Source organism: Aethalodelphis obliquidens, unplaced genomic scaffold (genome assembly GCF_003676395.1).
Source record: "Aethalodelphis obliquidens isolate GAN/ISIS:26980383/991018 unplaced genomic scaffold, ASM367639v1 scaffold27, whole genome shotgun sequence".
Lineage (NCBI taxonomy): Eukaryota > Metazoa > Chordata > Mammalia > Artiodactyla > Delphinidae > Aethalodelphis > Aethalodelphis obliquidens.
Window position 1 is genome coordinate 22,979,388 of NW_020837971.1, and position 21,163 is coordinate 23,000,550.

Sequence of the window (21,163 nt, forward strand, 5' to 3'; positions counted from 1 at the left end):
CATTAAAGTTTCGCCCCATTTGGGTCAAGTGTTGGACCATGGAAACTTAGTCACTTCACCTTGTTTAGCAGACCTGAACCCATAGGATGTCTGGCTAGTTGTCCAAAAGGACCAGAGGGTTTTCACCACCGAGAGTGTCTGCAGCAGTGCGGGTCTGCAGCAGAGCTGAAGCGCCCCTGCCCTAAGTGTGCAGCTCTGCAGGGAGAGTGCCACCAGGCGGTCACTGCGGTCGGTCACTGCCTCTGGGCTCCCCGGGACACGGGCCTGCTGCTTGCGGCATTAAGCACTGCTCTACGAAGAGCCAGGGATGCATGTCTTGCTGCTCACGACTTCTACCTACCCTTAAACCCACAAGTACCCTAAGCCCAGCACAGCTAGGCCCGGGGCGGGGGCGGGGTGTCAGTCTGCTGAAGTGAACTGACGCACTGGCAGGAACGTTGTATGCAGACGATCACATATGATTCCAACTTGTACTGTACCCGCCCCCAAGCCCACCTCTGTCTCCTCCGACCCGGAGGGGGTCTGTAGCAGGCAGCAGCTCTGCAGGACCTTCTCTCAGACTAGCGTGGGCTTCACAGGATAGGGCAGACAGAGTACTGGTTGCATTTATTTGTTCTATCACTACAGAGGAAGCTTTTCAAAATGTGTACAAAAGGATACTCTATTCCTCCAGGGGTACACCCCTTGTTCACAGCAAAACAGAAATAATTTAACATCGTCATAGAGGCAGATTGGAAATACAACTGCATTTTCCCATTTACAATCCTGTACACGTAACTGCCAGAAAGGCAGCCGAACACCTAAAGCTGCATTAGATACAAACAAGTTGAACCCTGAACAGTCATCACACACAACATTGTAAAAAAGTGTATCAGAAAGGATTGGAAACAAGATTGCATATTCATACCTGGTTACACGGGTTCACAGTGAATGCTATGGTGCCAACAGCCTATGTGCTTTTTTTTTTTTTTTTCTGATGTCTGTATATCTTAAATAACTCTAATTTTGGTTCATTTTAAAGTAAAACACACACACACACACACACACACACACACACACACACACTGGACTGAAGGAGCGGGATCTGGGTTTTGAGTAGTGGTGACCCTTCATTATTGCTGGAACTTAAGAAGTGCAAGAGAGAGAAATACATTTGCTTCATGACTTGTCTACAGCAGTTCATTCCATCTCGCTTTTGTTTCGGCAAGAAGATGACACCATGGAGAGTCACAATCAAAACAAAACAGGAAAAAAGCACAAAAATAGAAAAGAAAGAAAAAGAACTCACATCTCCATAACAGGTAGCTGTCTTTCTCAGTGAAGATTCTAAGATTTCATTCTGCGGTTGATTCTGAATTAGAAGTGAAACGTGCGGTATCTGAAGCGCTGGGTGCTGGGACGTGCCCTCGGGCGATAAAGCAATGGTAACACAATTCCTTTTAGCGACTCTTCTACTAGGACAAGCCCATGCTTTAAGGGACGCGATGCAGGAGGACCTGGGTAAGGAGCGGGCATCCAGGTGTTTCGCGTGGAGGGAAGCTGGGTGACACGGAGTGGCAGGAACGCCAAGCAGGGATTTCTCATTGTGATCAACGAATCCACCTGCTACTGGCACCCCTCCTTTGGTTGATATTTATTTTCAACGAAACGAGAATGCATGAAACCTAGTGCATCCATGACAGTCCCCAAGACACACATTCACACCATCAAACAGCAGAACAAACCACAGAACAAAAGGGAGTGAGATCATGCAAAATCCTACTTTTACCAGCTAGGAGGAAAACATTAACAGCTTTCGGTACAGAACATGGCCGCTTTTCAAACATAATTTAATTACTTGTTGACATTATATGAAACTTACTTTAAATACAATAGTTTGAAAGAAAAATGGTGTTACAATAGAAAACCACAACAAAAGGTGTGTAAATAAACAGTTATATTGGCTATAAAAGGCAGAGACAGGGAGGGGAAAGCCCTGGAGAAAAGAACTCCTGTAGCCACTATTTACAGTGGTGGGTCCAGCTCTGTTTGAAGTCACAGGGAAAAATAACTCCGTTCGGCCAATGGACCCTGTGGAGCTGGCTGGGAAAGGACAGGGCAGGTGAACTTGGCCTCCAAACTGGAAATCTAAGCAGTCTCTCACCTTGAATATATATGTTCTTGGGGATGAGGTGGGTCTTTCTCTGTAACTGCAAATGGAACTAACACTGTCCACAGCCCAGAGCCTCCCTCTGCCCCTTCACCCAGTGCATCAGTGTGTCACTGCCCAAATTATTACAACTTTGTCTATTTCCAGGTTAAAAATGTCAAACGGTTCTGTAAGCAAAGAACCCCATGCCTCAAGGATGCTGGGACGCCATCCTTTCCAGAAAACTCAAATGCACCTGAGAGGGTATGTTTCTGAAGACTGAAGAGGGATACTTCATTGATAGAATTTATAATGAATCCAAAGGAACAGGAGTCAGGCTCCAGCCTGCTGACGGGAAACATTCTTGCAGGGCTTCTAGACCCTTCCAGACCCTTTGGAAGGCCTCCAGACCCTTGACTGGTTCAGAATTTGCTTAGAGCAGTGTTCTCCGCTAGGGGCAACTCTTGTTCCCAGGGAACATTTTTGGTAGTCAACTCGGGGTCTTACTGGCATCTATCGGGTAGTGACCAGGGATGCTGTTAGCCTATGATGCCCAGGGGAGTCCCCTGCAACAGAGTATCCAGCCCCAGATGTCAAGAGAGCTGAGCCCAAGAACTCTGGATTTAGACGACGTGCAGAGGTGCTTGTGCACAATTTTTCCTGTTTCTTCATGGTCACCTTGGACATTTTTGGTGACGACAAATACTGGAAACATTTGAAACTGTATGCCCTTCCTGCTAGATGGTGGAGATGAATGTCCTTAATGACAGAATTACCTTCCTGGTTGGGATGAGAACCCACGGACACCTTTGTGGAGCTTCAGAGAGCACCTCTGGGGCCACCTGCCTCTGTCCTGTTGGACTTCGAGTTCTGGTCACGAGATGGTGCCGAGTCAGACGGGTGCGTCCTGCCTACGTGGATGCAGGGTGCTGTCCTTACAGGAGAGAGTTTCAGATGGTTGGAAAGTTTAGTTTCAAACAAATAGGTGCTGTGTGTAAGAACCGTCTCCCGGACTTCACCTGTCAAACTTCCTTGACCTAAAAATGAAGGGTCATTCTGAATCCTTCTTTTACGGATTTAAAAGTGAGAATAATATACACAGCGAGCAGGGTAAGAAATGTACTGACGGTAAGAAATCCAGGCCTGGGGCTGCAAACAAAACCTTAACTGAGGTCTAGGATGGGCCTTCTGCAGGGAAAATAGCCTTCTGGTCATAGGTAGAACCCAGCAGGGAAGGAGGACAGAACCAAAGAAATGAGTGTGGAATTTAGAATAAAATTTTGGTTTCTGGGGGATTTTATTATCTGAAAATTTCAAAAGGAATTAAGGTTCTAATTTCAGGACCGGTGTTAAAAATGTAGTGATAGGTTTTGAGGGGGGGCCCTTAAAAGTACTGATATGACGGAGCAGAGGACAGTAATCCCAGGTGCCCCAGGGGAACAGGAGTTCATCCCTCGTGACAACAGGCCTGGGAAGGCTTAGCTGTGAGCTGAGCAACCTCACGGTCTGGAAATCGAGAATGAGTCCAAAGGCTGTGCAACCCCTCGCTCCCTCTGCCCAATGGTCACTTGTCCCCAACAACGTGCAGAATTTGACTTAGAATCATATCTCTGTTTAGAACCTGTGGCCTGTCTTCCCTGGATGCACACGCAGCTTCCGGCCCTGCTGTAGGGGCACTCACCCCCAGGGTCGGCTCACGACCGCAGCTCAGGGGCTGCGCACACGGCTCCTGGGACCTCGGAAACCCCATCTGGGGCGTGAATCCCATGCTTAGCACGGAACCGGCTCATTCCTTCCCGGGCTTCCGCCTGTTTTTATAAAATTCTCTCCGAACATGACCCATCATTTGGAGGACAGCAATTTCTAGGGAGCAACAGGGGAGGGGATTTCAGCCAGCGGTCTACAGAATTGTCTAGTAAGAGAGCATTTCGGGGGCTCCAAATGGAACCCTGCATCTAACAAGAAAAACTTCTTGTTTTCAAAAGCAAACCAACTCAGAACAAAACGAAACACGACCTAGAGGTCAAAGCACAGCAGTCGGTCCATCCTGGCTGCCCGCGCAGGGGCTGGTGCGGGTCCTGGATGCTCTTCCTGGGGGCGGGGCGCGGTCCGCGGGTGGGGGTGGGGGGGTGCTTTAGCTCATGTGGAAGCGGTGCTCCCCCCGTGTGATGTGGGACGAGAACTCGTAGCGGTCCTGGCTGTGGTAGCCGCACATGTTGCACTCGAAGGGATCTCGGAAGCCGTGGCAGCCCATGTGGATGGTGTACATGACGTGGTCCAGGAAGAGCACGCGACAGTGTTCGCACCTGTACACCTTGAGGGGCTCCCCGCTCGTGCCGATCACGCGCAGCGCGTCCGCGGGGCCCTCGGAGGCGGCGCGCAGCACGTCGTAGGCCGCGTGCTCCTCCTTGATGGACAGGCCGTTGCGCGCGTGAGGGGTGAAGTGGTTGGTCAGGTAGATGAGGCCGCCCCGCTGCTCCTCCGTGTTGCTCTCGGTGTCCGTGGAGTCCTGGCAGCTGTTGCTCGGCGACGCCTCGCGCTCGGAGGACGCGGACTTGGCCTTGGAGAGCAGCAGCAGGTTCTCCACGGCGCCGTCCTGGGCCGAGTGGTTGGAGCGCGCGGGGCCCTCGGCGTGGGGCTTGTGGAGGTGGTACATGGGGCTGAGCACCGGGACCACGTCGGAGCTGCCCGGGGGCGTCTGCACCAGGGGGCGCAGGGACTCGGCCCCCAGGTAGCTGATGGCGTTGTTGATGGCCTGGTCCATCACGTGCGTCTGCATCATCTCGTTCTCCTTCTCGTAGCTGGCGCTGCCGTCGTAGGGCAGGTCCGACAGGCACTTGTCCCCTGTGGGAAGCGGGGGACAGTCAGAGAGGCCCAGGTTACCTCTGCACCCGGCGGCAAGAGCTGACAACTACACCTGCGGGGCACCGACCTCGGGAGCACCTCCAACATGGGGGAGAGCTGACACATCTCTGCCTGCCGGGCACCTGGCACGGGGCTCTGCCCGGGGTCGCCGTTTAAACCAATTTGTCTGGACGGATCAATAAATGAATCGGGGAAATAAGGATGGTGTGCCAATTTAAACAGCATATATTTAAACGAATGAAACCAATACTTGTGTCTTTTACTCCAGATGTTATAAACATTTTTATATTTAACATTAATATTTAAATGATGTATTTTCAATATACTCTTGTAAGAAATTTACAATGGCTGCTTAATTTATCAAATTTATTTAATTAAAACATAATTATATGATTTCAACAATGTGCGACGTACTTATTTAAAATAATATTATCTCGTATGTTTTAAATTCCCATCTTTAATACGCTAGAATAAGGCTTAATCAAAAATACGAAAACTGTATATTCTTTATAGTGAAATGGTATCAGTCTTGTCAGTAGCACAAAGCTGGCTCTGACTTGCGTGAGAGTGAAAAGCATCATCGGACGCGCCGGCCTCCACATCCTGCCTGGCCTCCAATTCCACTCTCGCCTCCCAGCCCTTAGCAGCACTGAGCCTGTGCTGCAGAGTCACGTGGTGGAGAGCCGGGAGCAAAGCAAGGAGGCTCCAGGGGTTACGTTTACTTGTCCTTTCAAACAATTACTGAACATGAACGATGGCCGAGAATTGTTGTCAAGGACTTGTCAGCAAGCTTAGCCTCAAGAAACTTAAGGTCTAATATCACGGTTTCTAGAAGGCGGCGAGCCCGCTTCCCCTGGAAAGGGGAAATTTGAGAAAAGATTTGACTTCTTGTAATTAACTTTCGAGTATAAATTTTCACAATGAAATAAAATGAATATACTTGAAGATACACCTTCCCGATATACTGGTTCTAAGCTCAGTAGGAAACCATGGCTTCATTAGCAAATTCATTAATGAACTGTCTGTCCTCATGGTCAGGGCTATTGATTCACTGGACTTTCAGTGGTGGTTAGTTAGTAAGTCACAGGACGAGAGGCCATCCACAGGCAGGTCTGAATTGTTTACGTTTCACCCCTCGCTCTGCTTCTTTCCTTCTCGCACCAAATCTCCACCAAGCGTCCACCCTGAAGCAGACAGGAGGGACGGAATGGCCAACAAGTAACAGTGGTCCCCATTCTCAGCAGCCCACAGGGGAGACAGACATTAACACATGATAACATGCAGTGCATCCCTGTCTGAGAAGTTGCATGAAAGGAAAGGAAGGTTTGCTACGGGGACCTAATGAAGCTTTCTAGTATGATGAGGCATATTCCTGCCACTTATCAATGGTCACAGATTTTTTTAAGGATTAATAATAAGTCTAGGAAGTATGGAGCAGTTTATCCTTCTGTTGCTAAGAGCTGGCTGCAGACCGTGAAGTGTGTCCCACACAGGAGAAGCAAGAGGACGGAGAGGAGAGGGAGACTGGAGCCTTGAAGGGATGGGTGAAGGTGGCCAGAGCCCTGGGCGGATCAGTAGGCTGGGTAAACCCTGCAGAGACTGTGTCTGAAGGAAGACAGAAAGGTCCGAAGGAAGGAAGCACACTTCTCGGTCACTGGCGGGAGGCAAAGGTGAGGAATGCCTTCCGGCTGCCTAAGGGTCCAGGTTACAGCTGATGGTGGCTGGAGCGGCTGGTGACAGCAAGGACCCCCACACCTCCCACACTGAAACCTGACAGCACGGTCTGCAGCTAGTTCTTAGCAACGAAAGGAAAAATTGCTCCACAGTTCGTAGACTTATTAATAATCCTCAAAAATGTCCGTAACCTTTGATAACTGTCCAGGAGTATGCCCCATCATACGAGAAAGCATCACTGGGTCCCACTTCTTGCTTTGTTAGGGATGTGTATCATACAGCGGCCTGGCTCTCATTCATTCAAATCTGCTGGTGGTCAGGAGTGACACACGCCCTGACAACAGTACAATGTGACCCTTGGATGACACAAAGAAACTTGTCAGTGGACTGCCACGCCCTCTGCAGAACTGCAACAGAATGGAATTTCTACGTAAGTTGGGTGGCAGGGATCACAGAAGTGGTGTTTCTCCCCATTTAAGGTTAGAAGTAATTGAGTAGCATTACAGAAACCACGTGGTTTTTTTTTCCTGTTTTTGCGTCGAGGTGCCAAGTGTCTGGTTACATTAACCTCAGAGGAGAAGGAGTCCCTTCTGGCTGGTATCTCAGTCTGTCCCTCCACCAAACCCCAGCAGGGAGGGGAGGAGAGTGGACTTCACAGACAATTCTGATACATATGAAAGTGCTTACAGCTCCACCAAAATTGTGCTTTCCCACCTAATCATCCTGTTTCTCCCAAAGTCATGGTTCTGTGGTTTCCTAAGCAATCACTGAAATCTGTTGTTTTTAAAACTGGGAATCAACAACAAAAGGAGGTAGGAAATAAACAATAACAACATAGATTTCAGACTCACGTGGCATATTAAAACCACCCACAGAATTTCTCTTCCCTAATATTCCACAATGTGAGAAAATCCCACAACATTCACCTTGGCAATATGCTAAAGAAAGGTACATAGTCTAATGAAATACATGTTTATAAAAAAATCAAGGACCAAGGAAAGGAAATTTTGGCGTGAGATACATGGCAAAGCTTGGCCGTTGACCTCACTTACAAAAACCTTAAGTATGAATCAACAAAATCTTCAGCATTTTCCCTAATATCCTCATATCCATAGAGGATCAATTCAAATAGGTGTCTTTTTCCACTTATGATCAAAAAGCAGTTAAAACCTCTGCTAATGAGACCAGGCGACCCTGGCCAAGTGAGCAGTGAGACTGGTTCTCTGGATGGGAGACAGGAGTTAAGTCCTCAATGCTGTACACTGGGAGGAAATAGCCCAAAGGACCAGAGCAGGCCCCTGTGGGAAATACTCCCCAACCAGGTACAGTACAGTGATAACTGGTTTAGGGCATTTAACCAGGTCTCAGAACGAGGGACAGAGGGCGGAGAGGAACTCTTTTAACAAAGGCTGTACTTCGCCTCACCTGAACTCTCCCAACCCCATCCTTGGCATTCTTTCAGTATTGAGAAAAGTCAATAGCTCTCACAGGAAAAAAAAAATCTCAGATACAATAGGAAGAATGTAGACATGTCAATCAAACTCTATCAGCCCAAGCTGAATAAGCAAGATGAAAAGAAAAGGTCATGGTTGCTGTGAAGATATTTTCTAGCAAGACAAGGGAAGAAAGGAAGTGAAACACAGACCACTAAGCCCATCCTAGGGAAAAGCTTAATTCAAGGAAGAGAAGTAATGTTTCATAATTGCTTTGTGACACGGATTCAATTAAAAAAGATACTGAAACATGGCAGGCTAAAACAACAGAATAAGATGAAAACAGAGATTTTTGATCTCAGGAAACAAAATGAGGTCCAAACAGTATTATTACAGAATTAACACATGGATTAGAAACATCAAGTAATAGAATATAAACTCCTAAAAATGGAATTACTAACATAGAGGAAAAACACAAGATAATAACAGTGAATAAAAGTGAAAAAGCCAAAAAAATAAACTTAGAGAAATGCTAACAGATATGGAAGACAAACTCTCCAACATAAGGACATCTGGTATCTCTGAATAGAGATCACAGCAGATGAAACAAAATATATATTTATAAAAAAGAGAATTTCCAAGAAATAAAAGAGAAAAGAAGGGAATCCCCAGATTAAAATGTCAGGAAATTTTTATTCAGAATGCAAAAACACCAAGACACATCCCAGTTAGGGTATTTAACTTTTAGGTTAAAGAAAAAACTCTTCAGGCATTCAGAGAGAAAATGAAAATCTTGCCTTCAGTCATGATGGCAAGATCTAAAAAGTTCCCAGGGGAAAAAAAAGAGTGAACAACATCACATACTTGTCAGAATGCTCTTCAGGTAGAAAGGCACCAGGCAGACCTCCTCAAACACAAAGCAATTATGAAAACAGAACACCTACAGAAGCTTCTTGAAAAGAGTGGCATGTAAAGTCCAATCAATTAAGAGATCACGCTAAATAAATAGAAATAGTAGTAGAAGGGCTGGGTCTGAGCCTCTCTTGAGTTCAAACTCGGAGCTCTTTCAATCCCACCAATACCCTGCCAGCTTGTACGGTAACAGCTGCATTCCTACACACTCTTTCTGAATTTGTATACAAGATAGACCACTTCTAGAGGTTAGAGGTCCATCTCCTTTTTAATTTTAGAGATGGAGAAACCACAGGTTAGGAGGGGTTGATGAAAACCCCATCAAGTTGACATGAGGGTAAGATAGTCATCTGGGGGCAAGAAGAGGCATTATTTTAGAAATAAACTGCCAATCACCAAACTCTTGGGCAAACACCTAACAGAACACACAGCCAGTTCTGAGCCCTTTTTTCCAATCTCCACTCTGCCATCCTTGTCCTACTGTCTACTGTCGTTCCCCCCGGGACCCTGCCACTTCTCCTGTGCTGTCCACCTCTCCCCAGTGACTCCTTTTTACCTTAGCTTTGCTTGATCAGACAGATGCGTTCTGGTTTTGTTTGTTTGTTTATTTATTTATTTATAAATAGCATCTAAATCTCAATACAACACCTAAATTGTGGTCTCACCCGCGGTGGCTACTGCGGAGTTTCACAGATAGTTATTTGAAGTCTCCATAAGCTGCAGGGGCTGAAATGCCCATTTATAAAGGCCTTGGTATCCCTCACTTTCCTCACCTGAAGGAGGAAGTGGTACCCAGCTCCCCAGGGCCCGTGACTGTCAACAGTCCTCGGGCACACGTGCTGCTCCATCTCTCCTGGTCACCGGCCCCCAAGCCCCCTCCACACAAGGCCTCCAGGGAGGAGCTGAGGGGCCCCAGGCTCGCCTCCACCCGGTGCTACCTGAAATCCCACCCGCAGCACTTGGTCCTCCACGTCACGTCACTCCCACTCTGCTCAGGAAACGTGAGGCCTCCCCCCGCCCAACAGTCTAAAGGCTCAGGTTTGTGTGGGCGACTCCCCAGACCACGTCTCCAGCCGGTGGTTTGCAAAAGTGTTTTTTAACTGAATCCTTCCTCCCCCCACCCCTCCCAACACCCAGCCTCCGATCAAAATGAAGCCTGTTTTACGTGTCAGAGACAGGATGGAGCCCAAGAACTTGGCCTCCTGTTGGTCCTGCCCACCTCCTGCAGGAAAGCAGCTGCCCCAGGCCTCACTGACCACTAACCCCGTGCTGGACCCACGTCCTCTCCCAACACACGTTTCCCAGGCTCCCACAGGGTGTCACTCAGAAAGCCCTTGAAAACGAGCAGATCAGACCCAGACTCTATCTTTTCCCAGAACCTGTCAATGGCACATGGGTCCCCATGACTCATAACTTCCATCCCCCAGTCCCGGCACGGCCCCCATACCTCCCTCCCTCCACCACAGTCCCACCGTGCTCGCATTTCCAGTCAATCTTTGGCACTCAAGCTCTCTATTTTCCAAGATGTGGCTCCAATCAAAAACATGCCAATGCTTTCTTCTGCCTACTGCATTGGGGCTACCTTTCTCACCTTGGCATTCCAAGGCCATTCACCTGTGGCCAGAGCTGACTCGGGCTTTACTATTATGGCTTCCCTGAGGATCCGTGGGTCACCCTGGGATGCGCCCTGCTTGTCAGACGTGTCCACACGTCCCGCTCCAGCTCCCAAACGGCATCATCATTTCTCTGTATTTGTATCCATCTGCCTAGAACCCTCCTCCATTCTTCCACTGTCAAAAATGTGTTGAAATCCTCTTCCTCCCTCCCAGTGACAGGTCACTGTCAGCTTCACAAGCTTTTACTGATCCTCTTCCCTGGACGTGACCCTCCCTCCTGCTAGTCCTCCCTGGACGTGACCCTCCCCCCGGTAGTCCTCCTTGGACATGACCCTCCCCCCGGTCATCCTCCCTGGACGTGACCCTCCCCCCTGGTAGTCCTCCTTGGACGTGACCCTCCCCCCAGTCCTCCTCCTTGGACATGACCCTCCCCCCTGGTCCTCCTCCCTGGACATGACCCTCCCCTCTGGTCCTCCTCCCTGGACATGACCCTTCCCCCTGGTCCTCCTCCCTGGACATGACCCTCCCCCCTGGTCCTCCTCCCTGGACGTGACCCTCTCCCCCCAATCCTCTTCCCTGGACATGACCCTCCCCACCCCGGTCCTCTTCCCTGGACGTGACCCTCTCCTCTATGTTCCTCCTTCTACATTATCTTCATGATATTATCTTCACACTGAGGGCTTCTAAATGTTGTCACTTCCTTGGTGCTAATCTAGGTTCATAAAACCCCGTGATATACGTAAAGAGTGGAACCAAGGCTGGAGAGTTTGACTAATTTTGCGAAGGTGACAGTGTGGCTGTGAACTCACACCCTCAGGCTGGGTCCCCAGCCCAGAGCCCTTCGCCCCTCCCTCCTGCCCAGGTGTCATCCTTCTTGAACTCCCAGGGTCTGGGCTGGATGATGGCTACATTGGCAATAACCTCCTAGAGGAAGGGCTGTCCCACCCTGAAAGCACCTGGCACAGGTAGAGTCAGCGGTATCTCCTTGCTGGGCACCTCACAGGCCAGTTGCCCTGCAATTCTGCCCTTTTAGCCTTCAAAGTAGCCCATGTGGGGAGTATTATGAGCTTCTTCTGAAAAATGAGCACCTGAGGCTCAGAGAGGCTGCTCTCCAGGCCATGCCCCCGCTGCCCTGTGCTCACTGACAGGCCACCCCCAAAGGACACAGAGCGCCCACGGGCAGATCTCACCGAGTGCCCCAGAAGCTGCAGAACCACCTCTAAGGACAACTCCTGGGAGAAGGTCTGTTATTTTTAAGAAGCCTATTGGAAAACCATTCCGAGATATTTGAGAAATGTTAAGTTTGCGAATGTTTGCTTTTTAAAAAATGAGATATGTTTTCCTTTCTTCTACCCTCAACTAATCACCATCTAAAGCACCCGCGTGGTTGTTCTTTTAAGAGACAGGAAACGTTTAACTCTTACCAACAAATTTCTGAGGCATAGAGCTCTTACGTTTGGCGACGTTACTTGCTAGTCTGTCCAGCACGAGCGAGCGCTCCGATCCCATCTTGCACAGGTCTTCTGCCATTTCACTGTGATTAGTTTCTTCTTTAATGACTAAAGTCAAAGACAGTTAGAAAGACCAGTTTAGAAACACTTACGGTGAAAGGATTCAGTCTCATCATCAGTGTTAAATATGACATGTGTTAAGCGCCTACAAGAGCCAGGATCTTCACGGAGATTATTTCTAATCTTCCTAGCAACCCTGCCAGCCAGATGGAGGCTGACCAGAGCCACCTGCTAATGACACCTGCCTTATCCCCCAAGACCAGGGAATAAGCACCACCACTGTCCCTAGAAGCCGGATTGTGATTAAGTAATTGTGTCCCTTTGACAAGTCCTCTTAACTTTTCAAATACACCCCAATCCACTAATTCAGTCAATCCTGACAGCAGCCCTCCTGAGAGTCAAAGAACTCTCAGCTAGAAATGATCCAAGGCTCGGACTCTGCCACAGTGGACAGAGGTGCAGGAGAAACCTGGCCACAGAGATGCTGCAGCCAATCCTGGCAACATGGGAATGAACTCAGAGCTCCTGGACCCTGAACACAGCAAACCGGAAAATCAAAAAAACATGCACCGTAAGAAATCTAGAAATTGTGGAGGTGAATGTTGATCTAGGAAGTGTTTCTAGCCAACCTGTGGTTTTCTATGTCATCCCTTTCTTTCCATAATTGAAGACACAGCTTTGTATCCTGCGTAACCATCCGTGTTCTAGTTTTTATGGTTGGATTTTTGGAAATATCGCTCTTTCATCCCCCTGCAATTTCTCCTAAGCTATAAGAAGCTAAAAATGCAAACTGATTATCTTCCAAATGGCTAATCAATTCTTCCCACACCGATTCTGAAAAGTCCACTGAAATCCCACTGCTCTGTGCTTCTTCCTTTTTCAGATGGGACGGGCTGATTGATCACAGGGTCTCTGGAAGTTTTACTCATTTCTATTATGGATTTGTCTGTCCATTCTTCAAAGAGGTCCAGATGACAGCTACGTTTGAATACAGCATTAGACATTACTCTTCTTTTTAAAAAAATGCCATTTCCCTCATTTGCTTTTCCAGATACACTTTATAACATTCCAATAAGATTGACAAACCAATTTCATGCTAAAACCATGCTGTGATCCCAGAGGACACACGTGCAGTGTCCAGGCCTCTCTCCCTGTGACTCCTCCATGTTTTCTGGCCCCAGTATTGTTTGCTAGCTTTCTTCATCATGGACTGCACATGACCTGCTAAGATTATTTCTAAGCATTTTATGTCTTCATTGCTTCACGATGAACGCCACTTTGAAAAAATATATTTCAAATTGGTTATTATCGATGGTAAATTTAATTTTTTAGCCTTGGAAATGTGGGTTTCTTATTAAATGGACAAACGTAACAGCCCACACCCTGATTTATATGAGGGGTACCCATAAAATCCGTAGAATTCAATTGCACTGGTAGTATTTTTGATCTATCAAGCTGATATGCTTCCCGGTGTATCCATCCTTCTCTGCAAAGCCGGGCCTGTGGCCTGTCCAGGGCGCCTACAGCACCTCGAGCTGGGTTTCCTCTCTGCCAGGCCATGGGGCCTCCTGAGACCCTCAGAGACAGCACAGTGAGGGGCCACGAGCCCAGGGCTCTTCTGCCATTTGATTCATTTCTCTCTAAGCTTGTAACACAATCTGTGCACCTAAGGCTCAAGGGAACCTCATGTTTTCCACAAAGACATTAGGAAATTATGACAGATGACCAAAAAGCCTTTTCCTAAATAAAATCATATTCAGAAAAATCAAATCTTCGCTACATCTCATAAGCTAGGCTTTGTCTATACCTAAGCCCAAAGAATGGCGCCAACCTAAGGGGATGGGGAGGGGTGAGCCCGCTTAAGGGCCCATCTGAGTGCTCATGGGGGCTGGTCCTGGGGGGCCCGGGAGGGATGGGTCATGAGAAATGCACAGAGGGCACAGGTCAACCAGCCCAGCACAGCGAGACCCCCACCCACTGCCTGACCGAGACCCGGTGTAGCCTTGCACGAATTCCACTGGCTTTTATGGACCCTCAACCAGCACTAACTCCACAGGAGAAGCCGTCTCATCTGAGTACAGGACAGAAAGCCATCATGAAGAATCCCAAACCATCTGATCACCAGAGGGAATCAATCTGCATCTTAGGACTAAATGGATCCACACTCTCTCTGTTTACGTCTTTCACTTTACGTTATCTCAGATCAGAGCCAAATGTTATCTCGAGATGCAATACACAGCGAAGCATCAGAGCACATGAGGAAAAAAAGCAAGCTTCCCTTGAAACCTGTGACAGCTGCAAGACTACAGACAGTCAGGGTCTTCCAATCATCCCACGTTCCAGGCAGGTGCCAACACTGATGAATGAAAACATGGCCTGAAAGCTCTTATTTGATCCACTTCATGAAAAAATCACTTTTAAAACCAGATTTCACATCTTATTTTGATGACTAAGCACAAAGAAGCAATTGATACTCCAGGTTAAAAAAAAAAAAAAACAAAAACACCAAAAACCAGAAAGAAAGGAAAAAAACCCAGACTTTCAAGGGTCACTACAATCTTAGAAGCTTCCCCAGACTTCGAGAGGAAGGGGTTTCAAGGTCACGTGCTCCCTGGTAAGAGGAGGTCTTGGAAAGCTGGGAAGCACAGGGCACTCCTAGTGAGAGTTCAGCGGCCAAAAACATCCCTCCATCCCAGCCGTGGTGGCTCCCGGGCCTGTGCTCTGGTCCAGCTGCATCCCAGCGGGCAGGGGGCCCTCCTTCCCCCCAGCTGGGGAGGGAGGGGGAGCCAAGGCCAGGCAGCCTGTGCCCTCGGTGCTTACCTGGGTACAGTGTGCCTGGAAGGCCCATGCTTTGCAAGTAGTTGTGGCAGCGCTCTTTGTGTTCCTCTAAAGAGCTTCGCTGTTTATAGCTTCGGCCACAATATCCACATTTGTGAGGCTTACCAACTGCAGGAGACACAATGGAGTTCAAGACCCCGATTAAATAGCGGCCGTACGTGTCATGGGAAGGCATGCAATACACTTTTTACCAAAAAGGCAAAAAAAACTCTGCTCTTGAGAGCTAAAAGCATTATGGGCTCCGTCGAGTTGACTGAATTTAAAGATGTGAATGCCCAGGGGTTTCCTGATTGTACCAAGAACTCCTGTTACCTTTTTATCATTTTAACTTGTTCACTGCCTAACAAATTCTCTTCTACTTAAATCACAAAGTCTGAACTTTAACTGGAAGAAACAAACCACTGCAGTGTTATAACAGGGATGCCCGACAACAGGGCAGAGATGTGAGGAAGGCCTGAGCTGGCTGGATAAGATACAGACTCAGCTCCAAAGTTGGCCTCTTGTCCATGGCCACACCGTGGGCCAGGTCTGGAGTGACAGTGGCGTCAGGTCTGATGCAACCAAAGTGAATTCAACTCCTAAACTAGTGCTAAACAAATACCTGAGGTCTGTAAGACACCACAGTGGATAAATAGACTTTAATGAAATAAGCATTTTGTTTCCAAAATGTATTTTCTTGTTCTAACCTGGAAAAGCTCTGTTTTCTCCCCAAAGACCTTTAGGGATGGCATGGCTTCTAGATCAGCCCTGTCCCACAGAATTTACTATGAAGAAGGAAATGTTCTCCACCTGTTCTGTCCAATATGGCAGCCACCAGCCACGCATGTCCACTGAGCATTCGAAGTATGGCTCACGCCACTAAGAACAGAAGTTTGAATTTTGTTTAACTAATTAAAATTTATACACCACACATGGCTCATGGCTACTGTATTGAGCAGTGCACTTCTATACAGAGTTTAGTTCTTCCTGAATTTTATTGAGTGGTATTTTAGGAAAAGAAGACTAGCACAAGTTCATATCATGCCTAAGTTTAAAGATTTTAATAGCATTTTAGGAGATAAAATGGATAAAGGATCTTCTATTATTTATACAATACAAATTTCCATCCTAAAGCCAGAACCTTTTAGTTCCTTCTCATATTGTTCGATTTCACATATTTGAGAGTATTATGTCAAAATCGATGCCATCCAAATAGGACTGTTTGGTGAAACGGCTTAACCAAATCTTGTATTGGTTAAATCTCTTCCTTAGGTGAACAGAAACTATGGTTTAAGAAGACTAGAAGAAAACCAAAATTTGACTTCTGGAACATTTACTGGAGGGAAAAGGGAGCTTTTATTATCTGGAGAAAGTGTTGTAGCCCTAACATCAGAGAAACAACATTGACGTATACAATGTTGCTAAAACCGCACGTTTTATTGAGTATGGCCTTTAGAAACTCATAGAATATAGATAACCCACTCAATGTCTCTTCCTGGAAAAGCTACAGCTTTAGCAAATTTCCATACATATAGCCTGGTGTCTGAATACCCATTTCTGTCTGAGTATATGATTGATTTTAACTCTGGAACATAAGAAGTTCATGAAAGCAACTGAACGAAAGTATATCTTGAAGTGTAGTCCACTGTTCTGCAGGAAAGAAGGTCTCTAGCCAAGCTTGCAATTTCCAAAGAAAGCAGAGAAGAAGGGAGGGGAACCCTTCCTCACCCTTCCAGACTACCCAAGCCCCTCTTATCAGTACGGGACAAATCCTATAGCTGGAATCTCAGGCCACCACCTGTTGCCAGGGAAAGCTACCAGGTGGATGGTGGTTTTTAGTGGAATGGGGGTGTGGCCATTTCACAACGGGCTAGAACGTGACCGTATCTGAATTTGCAGACAAAGGCTGAAGTCCTCACTTCATTCTAGTGAAATCATCTTGTAGAACCTAAGTCATTTTTTTTTTTTTTGCAGGAGTTGTGTGTCTGTGGCACTTTCCGACGGCAGAATAACCAGCAGCCCTGGATCAATGATGGTTTTCTCACTACAGTTTTGTCTACTCGCTCATCAGTGGATCCCTAATAGAAATAAAGTGTCCAGAGTCTACCACTGTTATATATAATCAGCCACACTGAGCAGGATACCATCATGCCTCAAATGAAATAAGCAGGCATGGAGCCAGAATAAGTTAAAATACTGCATGAGATATTTCTAACTTCACCATAGAACTGATACGCAGGAGAGATTTCTGTTGCCAATCAGAGTGACCCAGGGATGACGACAGTATGGTTGGTGTCAAGCTAGGGCTGAGTCTTTGTGTTTTCTACCAAAGGGGATATTGTGCATCCTACAACTCTAATGCAGTGTTACTGCTGTGATGATGTCAACCTGACTCCACATGAAGGCCACCTGTGAAGTTTCTCTGCCCTAGACCCCCCCGGTAGGCTCTGTACACAGACGGTGTCACTGTCACATCGGAAGCCTACAGAGACCCTGCAAACCTCCACCTCTGGGGGGACGACACATGTGCTCCTTATTAGCCACACGTGTAAGCACCTGCGAATGCTCACTGTCGTGGCGTCATCATCCTGCTTTGGGGGAGCCGCCTGTCTTCCTGTCCCCTGCAGCAAGGTCCTCCCCAGCCCTCAGCAGGGCCCAAGCCCCACAGGCACCCCCGCCGACCTCTCCTCGTGGAGAAGCCACTCCTCGGCTTCGTGTGGCTCCTTTCTCGGAAGATTCTGGGAAGCTCTCCCACGCCATCCCAGTGTTCTAAGAGCACTTGGGAGCCTCCGCCACGCTGACGGTCAGGAAGGAGGCCGGAACGAGGGTAGATGGCCGGACCGAGCATCTGAGAAGCAGAGCTGCCGGGACCCGCCCCCCACTGTCCCTGTGGCCTTGCGCTGACTCCCTGCAGGCACCACCCACCAGAGGAGGACCACCTCCCCACAACACTTGTAAATGCCCAGCACCTCCCTTTCCAGGACCACATGCTCACTGGGAACTTTTCCGAAGGTGAGCCTAGAAACTCGCCCTGTGGCTGGACCCAAGCCCTGCCTCCTCCTGGATGGACTCCTCCCGCCCGAGACTGACTGTCCCCTCCCTGCGCTCCTGCTGCCCCTCGGATGCTCGCATCACGGTACCCGGCACACGCTGGGGCTCTGCCGTCTCCTCCCCAGGGTGCTCAGTAAATGTGTGACGAGGAAGCGGCCCCAACCCTGGCATCAACTACACCCATCACCTCTGGGGAGCGGGGCCTGAGCGCAAGCCAACCTTCCCCAAGGACACGCATCCCTGCCTCCTGTGCTGCTGTCCTGGGGGCGTCGGGGGGAGCTGGTCTACAGTCTCTTCCTCTCCCACCGCAGGTCTGGACAGTCTGATCAGTGAGCTCCCTGAGGGCAGGGGTGAGGGCCCATCACCTCCTGCTCTCGGGGCTGGAAGGGCGTGATGTCAAACACCCCTGCGAGTGGCGTGCTGGCACAGCACACATTCCCTACCCTGTCTTCTGACCTGGAAGGTTACAGGGCCACTGGATCATGAAACACCAAGGAAGCTTCTCCGGGGACAGAAGATCCAGTCTACTCAGAGGTGGATCTGTGCTCTCAGGCTGGAGCGCTTCGAATATCGTGGGACATTCTCGCTTACCATGACCTTGTTGAGACCCTGACTACTCAGGACGCATTTACTAAAATCTCATAACAGCCCCAAACTGGCCTCTCCCACGGAGGCCTCGGCTGGCCTCTGGCGTGACCGTTGCACTTGGGCCCAGTCGGGAGCGCACCCTCAGGGAACAGGCAGCACCCATCAGGACAGAATCACCTTATCTACCACCTTTGCAAAGAAAACTGGCCCCACGATGACTCCCGAAATGCTCGGCATGAAACAGTCGCGTGGGAGGCTTAACAGTTAACATTGAGAGACGTATTTGGAAACTTTGGGGTGTTAGCGGCACACTCAAGACAAGTACGAGCTGCCAAATCCTTTAAAAGAGAAACCCACTTACCTGACACAAGGGGACGAGGAGGCCTCTTTTGAAATACTCTACCTAAGATGAGACGTGTGCGTGCGTGTGTGTGCGTGCGCACGCGTGTGTACGTTAAGGTTCCCCACCCATCCGAGCACGTGGGGGAGGGCACTGCTGTCTCCGTCAGGTGCAGCCGATGCCCGGGGGAGCGGTGTCCCGGGAGCAGGGCATCCCTGAGAGGATGCCAGGCAGTCCCCAAGCCAAGCCCCGCCTGCGCCCAGAGGACCTACCGGAGTGCGTCCTCAGGTGGCCGGTGAGGGCGTCCCGCCGGCGACATGCGTAGTTGCAGAGGTGGCACTTGAAGGGCTTCTCGCCCGAGTGAAGCTTGATGTGCCGGAGCAGGTTGCCCTTCTGCGTGAAGGAGGCCCCGCACTGGTTGCACTGGAAAGGCCGCTCTCCTGCGGGGACGAGAAGGGAGCCGGTGAGAGCGGGACCCAGCGCTGGGACGAGGGGAGGACGTGGCGAGAAAGTTGTTTCCCGAGGGCCCGGTGACTTCCACCGGCTGCAGGTTTGATGGAACGTGAGGCTTTCAGACTAAACCTGCCAGTTCCTTAACGCTTCACTGGTTGGGTCAATTTGATCTGAAAATCTAATTTTTTTCCCCTAAATCAGAACGGCACATCACAATGCAAATTCAAACTCATTTAAATAAAGCGGCGGCAACATTTTGTGATGAAGAGCCACTCTTCCTCATCAGCAGTTTTGGAATAAACCAATATCCAATTTTGCGTGTTGTGGCATTTGGTGGGGCTTTTAATGTGGCTTTTTTCAAAGGGTCTTTAAAATATGCCACTGAAGCAGCAAAATAAAAAGGAAACTCATTAAAAATGCATTTCAGGATCACAAGTTCATTTCAGCGTTACATTCTTATATTTAAATGAAAGGTACTTCATTATAACAGTTATAATAACTTCTTTTCATTTACATTTTCCCTGTATTTTCCCTTTCAATTTCTTCTCCATTACCTGTCTGTCCCTATGCAGGCAAATCAGGAAAGAGACAGACAGAGTGTGAGGGTGGGAGAGAGAGAGAAAGATTGAATAAAATGAGAAGTTGAGAAACTGGAGGGAGGGTCTGCACCGTCCAGAGAAAAGTCCCGAATCTCCCCGTGATGCTGCCTCAAAATCTGACCTGCACTGAGGTTTCTGGCTTTTTGCTTCCTCACAATCCTACAGCCTTGAAGCTAGTATTGTTCTATCCATATTCATAGAAGACAGTTATATTTTCAGTACCAATATTCTAAGAGGTGCAATTTAGTTGTCATTAGGAATTCTTTCAGGGGTGGCACTACTGGAGTGCTGACAAAAACAAAAACAACAAAAAAACACTGGACCCTCTGCTGTGTGTCAGCTCATGTCCCCACACTCTGAATCCAGCAACGGATGAAACAGGCATCTGTGCTCAAGAAATATGCTATTGAGTAAGTCACAGGTCTCAGAATCTAAAATCGGTGAACATTCTTATTTAACTCTCAATTAAAAGAGGGATACATTTGCCATGTTTAAGTAAGCATTAAAGCTCTTTTAAAAACAAATGCTTTTTTTTTTCCTTTTTTTTTTTAAGAAGGAGAGCTCTGTATGACCACAATATCTGGTGTTGAGATACCATGAGAATGCACTTCCTAGTAACAATTTTTTCTTCAGAAAGAAGAATGTGTTAAAATGTACAGTCGATCTTCCCAATCGGCTTACGTGATTTTGGTGAACAAGACAGGACTTAGCAAAAGCGATTAAGTAGAAGCATATCTGGTCCTCTTAAAATCGACACCAGATTAAATTTAAAAGTCTATATTGGCCTCTGAATTTCATGATTACCATCATTCTTAATTTTAAGTGGGCAGGACCGATGTGCTACTGGAAAAACTGAAACTAATTTACAATGATATTCAATCATAGACCATTTGGAAACTTGACACGAACCAGAATATATTCAGAATTCTCCCAAATCTAGATCTAGATTGGACCTGGCTGAGCAGAGGAAGTCCAGCAGGTGGGAAGGTGATTCTAAAAGTAACTAACTACCTAAATCTCTGAGTTAGGAGGCTGCACTGGATGAGATTAAAATAGCTGATAGTCAGGCAGCCCCGAGGAGCGTCCAACAGAGATTGTTAATTACCTACTAGAAACACTTCTGAGCCTTCACACACACACACACACACACACACACACACACACACACACACACAC

The 21,163-nt window shown here is 48.0% G+C and overlaps 1 protein-coding gene across 10 annotated transcripts in view; it reads right to left on the bottom strand.

The window, feature by feature from the left end:
* Window positions 1–1,741: 1,741 nt before the first annotated feature.
* IKZF1 (IKAROS family zinc finger 1) overlaps window positions 1,742–21,163 on the bottom strand; it is a 90,584-nt gene continuing 71,162 nt past the window's right edge. For 2 of the 10 annotated variants that reach the window (XM_027124132.1, XM_027124133.1), the window contains 4 exons: window positions 19,208–19,375; window positions 14,960–15,085; window positions 12,053–12,187; window positions 4,140–4,972 (listed from right to left, as the gene is read on the bottom strand). In XM_027124132.1, the coding sequence (XP_026979933.1) occupies window positions 4,263–4,972; window positions 12,053–12,187; window positions 14,960–15,085; window positions 19,208–19,375 (1,139 nt within the window). In that variant the 3' untranslated portion in view covers window positions 4,140–4,262. The other 8 variants (XM_027124134.1, XM_027124135.1, XM_027124136.1 and 5 more) reach the window with 7 other exon arrangements.